At 33.4% G+C, this 10,019-nt stretch overlaps 1 protein-coding gene across 3 annotated transcripts in view; it reads right to left on the bottom strand.

Annotated features, from left to right (window-relative positions):
* Positions 1-3,066: 3,066 nt before the first annotated feature.
* macrod1 (mono-ADP ribosylhydrolase 1) overlaps positions 3,067-10,019 on the bottom strand; it is a 163,683-nt gene continuing 156,730 nt past the window's right edge. For 2 of the 3 annotated variants that reach the window (XM_077577457.1, XM_077577459.1), the window contains 2 exons: positions 8,866-8,947; positions 3,067-3,382 (listed from right to left, as the gene is read on the bottom strand). In XM_077577457.1, the coding sequence (XP_077433583.1) occupies positions 3,348-3,382; positions 8,866-8,947 (117 nt within the window). In that variant the 3' untranslated portion in view covers positions 3,067-3,347. Of the gene's footprint in view, positions 3,383-6,943; positions 6,971-8,865; positions 8,948-10,019 lie in introns of all 3 variants that reach the window. The other variant, XM_077577458.1, reaches the window with a different exon arrangement.

Here is a 10,019-nt window from a genome sequence, read left to right as displayed (position 1 = left end):
AAATGGCGATTTTGGTATAAATAAAGCTACCCTCACTTCAACATAGTTCCTTGGCAGAAGATGTCAGACAATGGCGGCAAAGCATTGCTTTAGTCTATACGAAGCTCCTCAACCTTCGGTAACATAGTTCCTCTGCATCAAGATATATATATATATATTAAACAGAGAGCAGATGTGCTAATCATTAATATGATGCGAACATTGTTTTCCAAAAATGCATGTAGGCTCTAACTAATGAACTAACTAACTACGGTTGGTAAAAACATACCTTTTGATGGCAATAATAATTTGCCATTAAACAGGGAGGTGGCTGTCAGCCAATTTTTGCCCCCCCCACAGAAGCTTGTGGAATACGACAGAGCCTCCGAGCCTTCCAGTTAGCCAAACAGTTGGCGTAATTGCTCCTCATGTGTCAAGGAGAAAAAAAAGAGGAAAAGAAAGCCGGGAAGACGGAGATTACGGACAGGACAGTGATGAAAATTGGTGGTGGGATAATGAGACTAGTTTTCTTTTTATCCTCCCATCCTGCCTCTCCCTCTCTCTCCCGTGCTCATTATTCAGATTGACTGGCTGGAGATTAGCTTCACAGTCTGCTGCTTATTAAAAAAAAACAGTCCCCCCTTAGATGAGTTCATCAGGCTCTCCATCCCGCTTCTCCCTTCATCTTCCCGCCGGCTTTGCATCCTCTCATCCCTCCCTTTTTTTTTGCCTGCCTCTCAGTTTGAACTACGTCCTCCCTCTCTCCTCCATCTGTTTATTTTTCCACTCGGCTGCAATGTCGGGAAGAAAAAAAAAAATGAGGAAGAGGAGGAGGAAGAAGCGCAGGTTCAGACAGGGAGAACAATCAAAGAGCTCAAAATCCCTTTGAGACAAATGAGGCTTTTACAGAAAAAGGGCTTTTCTTACACAATGTCCTCTTGCTAGCCTCCGTAGAATTTTTTATTTGCTACGCGAGGGCGCGGGGCCGAGACGGAGCACCTCTGTGGGCCCGAGCCACCGGATCGCATCGCGGTGATCGATAAATGCGCTTGTTGGCGGATGATAGCGGTGAAGCGGCTGCCCGCTTGAACACTCATCACACGTGTCACATCCTGCAGCAAACAATGAGACGCTTCGACAGATGTACTGCGGGGAGGCGGGGCTTGATGGCACCTGAGAAGAGCATATTAGGCATTAAAACAGACAAAAACCATCAAGAAGATTAATACAGGAGTTCAATAATCTTTTGTCAAATGTGAGAATTGCACGATTAAAATACATACAAGTATATCCACCTGGGGGAAATTGTGAGTGCGTATAATTTCAAAAGTGGCACCTTTATTTAACATATGAATCCTCTGGGCTCGATGCTGTCTATTTGTGTCGGCCTCACTTGCTGCTTTTGAACCATTTTAGCTCGTTAATGCAAATGTAATGAAAGTTCCCGAGGGCGGGGATTTTTGTCTGATTTGGTCGTTTTCAACTTCAGCACTCCCAAAAAAAAATTCAATAATATACTGTTTACATCAAACTGTACTTTTGGGCTCCATCGAAACTCATGAAAATTACATTTATTGCTTTAATGATTTCTAGTTACTGCATTGAATCAAAACATGGATAAAATCTCTTAGCAGTAATATATTTTTTAACGTTATTTTACAACCTGCAACTAAACTGGATTTTGAAGGGTAAAAATATCAAATTGACAGATTAATTTATCCCAATGACAGCGCAAGCTAAACACATCACATTTCTTCATATATTTAATTATATTTTTCTATGGGACACAATGAAAAGTAGTCATAGTACAGCTTATATAACAACTCAAGTGTCAATTTATTGCTGCCTCAAAATAACTCAAAGTCATCAATAGCTAAACCCCCAGCAACAAAAGTGAGTAGCACAGTAACAGATGTCCATATTCGCATCTGAGAAACTGTGCCTCATTTGGACAGTTTCACCTCAGGATGTACTCACTTTTGTTGCCAGTTATTTTGAGAGAAAAAAATAAATTAACATTGTTACATAAGATGTGATAATTGTGTTAACATGTCATTTCTTCAATGATGTGCCATGAAAAAATTTGATTAAATATCAGCAGAAATGTGAGGGGGTGTGCTCACTTTTGTGAGACATTGTAAATCGAAAAAAAAAATAAAAAATACAGACTGTCTACTGCCGAAAATGGCCACAAACAAACCGAGAGGGCAGTAAAATCAAACAAGTTGCCCAATCTTTTTGTAGAAAATCGGTTTGATATCATAACTTAACGTACACCCTAAAAAGAGAATTGTTGAACCAATTTAAGATTAAACTGAGAATTGTTGACCAATTTAATAAAATTGCTTCAAGTGGTAACACACGATTAAATTAAGTTAATCCAAAGTGAATATATTAAGTTTAATGAACTCACCATATATATACTCTGGATTAATTTAATTAAATTAAGTTTGAATAATTTAATTAATCTAGAGTGAACTCATTAATTAAACTTAATATACTCTGGATTAATCTAATTAATTTAAGTTTGAATAATTTAATTAATTGAAATTAATCCAGCGTGAATATATTAAATTTAATTAATGATGAGTTCATTAAACTCATCATTAATTAAATTTAATATACTTTGGATTAATTTAATTAATTTAAATTTGAATGACTTAATTAACTTAAATCAATCCAGAGTGAATATATTAAGTTTAATGAACTCACAATTAATTAAACTTAATATACTCTGGATTAATTTAATTAAGTTAAATTTGAATAACTTAATTAACTTAAATTAATCCAAAGTGAATATATTAAATTTAATTAATGATGAGTTCATTAAATTTAACATATTCACTTTGGATTAAATTCATTCAATTGTGTGTTACAACTTGAAGCAATTATATTAAATTGGTCAACAATTCTCTGTTTAATCTTAAATTGTTTCAACAATTCTCTTTTTAGAGTGTAGGTAAAAAAACGAAAAAATGCCATCTATTTGTCCCACGCCACTCCAAAAGAACAGAGAAACTATTTCCATTGGAGGGCCAGTGACCTGCCTCACACACTGAGAAATAATCAATTCATACACAAGGAGTCTGTGTGATTAGCTTTAATAAGCTTGCGTGTGTGCGCACACTGCAATCCTATTGATCTACTAAGAGTGCATGCTGATGCCGCCGATGACAAACACGGACAACGGTGACGTCTCTATTCTTACCAGCAAATAAGAGAAGGAAAAGCAGAAAGGAAATTGTCACTTGTAGAGGGGTAAAAAAATAAGTAATCCACTACTTATGAATCATCTTCCCGCTGCTTGAGGTCTTCATCTGCCTACAGCGAGGAAGAGGCGGAGGAGGAGGAGGGGAAAAAAGCCACTCTCACAGTTTGCTCATCAAGGGGGTCTCGGTGGGTTCTGCAAACCAGACATTGAGATTTGTAAAACAAAAGGAAATTGATCATACAACATCAGGATTAAGATTATTTGTGACGTCATGCACATTAGTAAACATTGCGCAGCATTAGTGACACAGTTTGCATTTTTAAATGTTGCTTTAAAATTGCAACATTGAGTTTCTGTGCATAATATTTGATTATTTGTATGTGTTTATTCACATGAATTTGCAGGTTCGCCTCCTTATTAGGAAGTTTGGCAATATTTAAAGCTGCTCTGCTTCATTAATTATAAACATGCTAATTCTCTGGTTTATTCTGCAAAACAAAAAAAAAAAGAAGAAAAAAAAGACAATTTAATATCTGTTGTTTATATGGAGTTAATGTAGCAGACAATGGTTTCCTGGAGACTCCACTTGTTGCCAGGCAACAGCTCAGTAAAAGTACAATGTGAGCCAAAATCCTTCCTGCGTTCACTGTTAACTGCCGTGTTTGTCTGCAAACGGGTAAACGAATAATAAAGCTCTTGACCACATGTTGGTTTCAAGATGAAAGGATTTGATCTGTTTTTTTGTTTTTGGATTTTGTCAGGAAAAGCTGATTCTGCTTTGCTTTAATCTGAGACCGACACAAATAAGGTCTCAGCTTTTTGACTTGATATAACATTTTTGTTTATTAGTTTAGCCGTTGGAGTGTTGATTGAGCCTATACTGTAAAAAGTCTACACACCCCTTCAAAAAAAAAAATATATATTGTACATTTAGAACAGATATAAAATTTGTGATTAATCGTGAGTTAATTATTGAAGTCATGTGATTAATTACAATGAAACATTTTATTCACCTGACACAATTTTTTTAAAAAAAAGAAGAAAAGATTATAAAAAAATTTGGGGCGTCAGGCGATTAAAATTTTAATTGTAATTAATCGCATGACTTCACTAGTTAACTCACGGTTAATCACAAATTTCATATCTGTTCTAAATGTACAATAAAAACATTTTAGGTTTTCACATTCTTGTCAACAAAAGTGGAAAATGTTTTTTTAACTAATAGAAATAGTTCAAATGAATTTTTGACGAATGAAACATTTTATTAACCTGACGCGATTTTTTTTAAAAAAAAGAAGAAAAAATTATAAAAAAATTTGGGGCGTCAGGCGATTAAAATTTTAATTGTAATTAATCGCATGACTTCACTAGTTAACTCACAATTAATCCCAATTTTTTATATCTGTTCTAAATGTACAATAAAAATTTTTTAGGTTTTCACATTCCTGTCAACAAAAGTGGAATAAAAATTTTAACTAATAGAAACAGTTAAAATTAATTTTTGACGAATGAAACATTTTATTCACCTGACACGATTTAAAAAAAAAAAAAGAAGAAAAGATTATTAAAAAATTTGGGGCGTCTGGCGATTAAAATCTTAATTGTAATTAATCGCATGATTTCACAAGTTAACTCACAATTAATCACAATTTTTTATATCTGTTCTAAATGTACAATAAAGTTTTTTTAGGTTTTCACATTCTTGTCAACAAAAGTGGAAAACGTTTTTTTAACTAATAGAAATAGTTCAAATGAATTTTTGACGAATGAAACATTTTATTCACCTGACGTGATTTAAAAAAAAAGAAGAAGAAAAGATTATAAAAAAATTGGGGGCGTCAGGCGATTAAAATTTTAATTGTAATTAATCGCATGACTTCACTAGTTAACTCACGATTAATCACAATTTTTTAGATCTGTTCTAAATGTACAATAAAAAATTTTTAGGTTTTCACATTCCTGTCAACAAAAGTGGAATAAAAATTTTAACTAATAGAAACAGTTAAAATTTATTTTTGACGAATGAAACATTTTATTCACCTGACACGATTTAAAAAAAAAAAGAAGAAAAGATTATTAAAAAATTTGGGGCGTCAGGCGATTAAAATTTTAATTGTAATTAATTGCATGACTTCACTAGTTAACTCACGATTAATCACAATTTTTTTATATCTGTTCTAAATGTACAATAAAAAAATTTAGGTTTTCACATTCTTGTCAACAAAAGTGGAAACATTTTTTTTAACTAATAGAAACAGTTAAAATGAATTTTTGACGTCTATACCCGTCAATGGCAGAGAATGAGTTAATCAGAGGCAATTTAAATGATAACAGGTGTGAGATGACTCCCGTGATGGCTTCATTCTGAACACAGACACCTCCCCAGTAATAAGACGGTGTTATCATGGTCTTATTTTTCCTACCTCACAAAAAACATGTGAACAAGGGTGTGTAGACTTTTGATATCCATTGCATATGGAACATACGGTATGATGTATAAAATTGAAGTGTCTCTCACATCGCATGCATATTTACCGATGCAGTGAGCGATCTAACCCCAGAGGCAGCTCTCTGTTGTCTGCATTGAATATGTGGCTACGGGTTAAAAAAAAAGAAAAAAAAGAAAAAAAAGAAAAAAAAAGTTCGACTTTAATGTAAAATTGAACACGCCTGCTTTGATTTTTGTGCCAGCCGCGCTTCACTGAGCTGGCTTTTAATCGGACTGGCTGCGTCTTTTTGTCTACGGAATTCCTGAACACTTCTTGGCATCTGTCCTGTTCCGCTTGCACTGAAAGAAGTACTCCGTTTTAATCCCACAAGATTATTGTCGTATTTTACAATTGGATTTTTACTACTATTATTAGAAAGAGGTTGCATTAAACTAGCATTAAAAAAAAGATTCCTGGACAAAATGTCCGGCATGAGCAAAAAACAAAACAAAAAATACTAAAGTCGCTAATGAAAATGTTATCACAAGTTGATTCTGATACAGTAAAGAGTAGAAAGTCCAGATATTTGTTTTGAAATGTAAGGAAGTAAAAGTAAAAAGTTGTCAGAAAAATAAATACTCTAGTACAGATCAAAGTTAGTATAGTAATGAAAACCAATAAAATAACAAAAACTTAAAATTAAAATATGTTTAAAAATTAATATTTAATATTGCCTAACAAAATAAAATAAAAATTTGATTGCTTAAAAAAAATGCTGAAATTACATTTTACGCTTATTATTATTATTATTATTATTAAAACACTCAAATTAAAGTAAAAAAATCCTTTGTTTTCATGTTTTTCAATTAATATCATACACGAGCTTCTGTATTTATTTTAAATGTATTTATTTCGGTATTACTGTTCGTTGTATACAACAAGGCAGGTCAAACAGTCATTTGTGAATTGTAGTTTACATAATACTTATTCTGACTTTTTAATCTTGCACTCCATAAAAAAACTTAATCTAATACTGAAACTAATAAAAACTCAACTAAAGCAAAGCATTTTTGAAGAAGGAAAAAAAAAACGTCTCTAAAAACGAACTAAATTGAAAAACAAACAAACAGTTAAAACAAAATATAAAGTATCTACAATGAAACGAAAAATCAGAAACTATTATAACCCAGTCATACCACTATTAGTGATTATTGATTAGTGTCCAGCCCAAAAACAATTTATATGACATGCTCATGTACGGTTTACGGCCACGTCCAAACAGATTGCATCTGACCTACACACATGCTGACGATACATGTTGTACCTGAATTGAAGCTGCTGACTCAGCGGGCTACACAACCACAAAAAAACAAAACACATCTTATGAAAAACACTCCACATTATGCTAATTGATGCGTCCAACTTGGTGGACGTGCATTTTAATCAACAGGTCGTGCCTGTCTTTCTATCAGTGGAACAAAAAAAAAAAAAAACAATCAGTGTGATTTCTATTTTTGAGTTTGTACTCTAGTTCTAGGGAAAACAATGTTATTACTTGCAGATGTGTGAGCATTTGGATTGTCTTCATAATATTGTTTTTAATTGTGGAACGTCCCGGATGTGCAATTAGCACATGAGGGAGAAAGATTGGTATTTATCACAACACGGTGCGTGCGTGCGTGCGTGCGTGCGTGCGTGTGTGTTGGAAGTGACACCTCAGCATGGAAATGTTTGTGTGTCTGTACTGTTCAGCGTTATGGCCAATGGCAAGGTACGCTCTCCCTAAGCAAACCATCCTTGGCGAATTCAAGGATGAGGGTTAAGGTATTAAGGTTTTAAGGTATCGGGCTGCCGATACCAGCCACTGATACTTACGGCAAAAAAATAAGTAAGTCCTCCTCGGCAGTAGTTGGCGCTATACTAGTATAACGCATCAGGAAAAAAAGGTCATTGCACACTTTTGTTTGTCATTGGAAGGAAATTTCAATAATAAAAGACTATAGGTGTTGGTACTCGGTATCGGTGATTACTCATACTGGTATCAGTAAATAAAGAAATAAAAAGTGGTATCGAACATCCTTAATAAAAATATGTTTGTTTTGTAGAATTTGTGTAATTAGTCAAAATTTGTCCTTTAAAAAAAAAAAAATCAATTTATGTGTTTTATTTATTTATTTACATTCTTCACAGTCATTTTATTAAAATATTTCCAAACTGCGAATGGACTGGCACGAGCAATTTAGTAGTGACACAAAAAAGTACAGCACATAATTAATTATTCTTTTTAAAAATCACATTTATAATGAAATAATTTTATAGAAATATGCACACTTGTGCATCCTCAAGAATTTAGAGAAAAAACTTTTTTTTTTAATTTTTTTTTTTTTTTTAAAGGAGAGCAATGATGATGTCAAATCGAATGAACAATACTGAGCTCTCCTGAAAAAAAAGAGAAAAAAAAAAAATGAAAAAAAAAAGAATTTAATATTTTACACAAAAAGTGGAATGGACCACTAAGGTTATTATAAACTTAACGTTAACAAAAACTAACAAAATATATTAATTGAAAATTGAAAAAAAAAATTGTCAATAAAATACGAACATTATTTTTTGTTAACAAACTAAATTTTTACATGTAGAAAGCAAAAAAAAAAAAATTATCCTTTTGTTTATGTCTTTATCCATTAAAATCATACATGAGCTTTCGGTGTTCATTTTAAATGGATTTATTTCGGTGTAGCTGTACAGAAGAAGGAAGGTAAAAAATGTGAAGTATATTTTACTACACAATACATAGAGACTTTTTTTTTGCACTCAACAAAGACTCCATATACAGTACTTAAAATAATAATAATAATAATTTAAAAAAAAAACTAAAACGAATACTAAAACTAATCCCAAATAAACAAAAAGGAAGATTTTTTAGGGGGGCGGAAACAACCATGCTCTAAAAACGAATTAAAACTAATTGAATAAAAAAAAGAAAGGCAAAATAAAATAAAAACTAACTGATGAAAAATCCAAAACTATTATATAACCCTTTTAGACCACAGACTTCTTTGTTGATGACTATTATTTTCTTTCCTTAACACTTTATTATCACCCCGTTGACACAAAAAAAAACATTGCAAATATTTTTTTTTTTGAACATCTAATAACACTCAAGTAACTCATTTTATGAAAGTATTGTGGTCCCCACTTTGGTGCAATATCAATGTGTGTGTGTGTGTGTGTGCGTAAACATACCAACAGGAAAGTAGAGAGGGAGGTTCTGCAGATACAACTCCTGGTCTTTCGGCAAAAACACACAGAAGATAACTCTGTCCAGCTGACACACACAGAAAGCGGCTTTTAAATCATATGACGACATTAGTCAAATGAGTGCAGCCACGATAAGTCGTCGTGCTCTTGAGCTGTTCTTCGATACCGTCATCTTAACACGAGCGTGTACGGATTTACTGTAAACATTGTTTATGTTATCTATCGATGCCGTGCTTTAGCGCAGTCTTTCCATGAAAACAACGACAGCAAAAAGATGCTTACAGGGCTATTATCCACTTTATTTATTTCTCACATCCTGACCGTGCATTATCACCGCCATAATGTTCGAACATCGTTTCGGATTGTTTCTTGTGTTGTGGGCGATGGAGTGTGATTTATAGTTAGGCTGCTTTGTGTTGCTTTCTGCCCGGTGTGGGAGTTTAAGTCTCAGTGCAGCAGCCTTGAAGCAAACAACACATGTTTTTTTATTTTTTTTTTTTTTTTTACTTGTGGCTAGCAGTACAATGACCAGCTTGTACCACAACTTGAGGAACATCACCTCGTGGGCTGAAGTTCAAACTGGGGAAATGGCAAAAGGGCCTCGAACGGAAAGTAGCAGTGCGGAAAATATATGGAAATAAAAACCTTCTCGCCATCGCACTATCACTGCTAAATTTATGCTAACTTTTTGACATTTCATATTATGCTAGCATTAAGCTAGTGGACTTTCGCTAGATAAAATTGTATGGCTTGGTTGAATGTTTTGGTGTTTAAAAATATATTGTTTAACTCTCTTTAATGTGCGATGTTTACAGTAAACAAACAGTGTGACAAATAAACAGCTCTTAGCTAGCTAGCTAGCTAGCTAGAGAAACAGGGGTTCACCGAACATTTAAACGCAATGTTTACAGTAATTAAACAGAGTGACAAATAAACAGCTCTTAGCTAGCTAGCTGGAGAAACAGGTGTCACCGTACATTTAAACGCAATGTTTACAGTAAACAAATAGAGCGACAAATAAACAGCTCTTAGCTAGCGAGGTAGCTAGCTAGAGAAAAAGGGGTTTATCGTACATTTAAACACGATGTTTACAGTAAACAAACAGAGTGACAAATAAATTGCTCTTAGCTAGCTAGCTA

The sequence above is a fragment of the Vanacampus margaritifer genome, chromosome 10 (genome assembly GCF_051991255.1).
Source record: "Vanacampus margaritifer isolate UIUO_Vmar chromosome 10, RoL_Vmar_1.0, whole genome shotgun sequence".
NCBI lineage: Eukaryota > Metazoa > Chordata > Actinopteri > Syngnathiformes > Syngnathidae > Vanacampus > Vanacampus margaritifer.
This window is presented reverse-complemented; position numbering and strand designations above follow the sequence as displayed.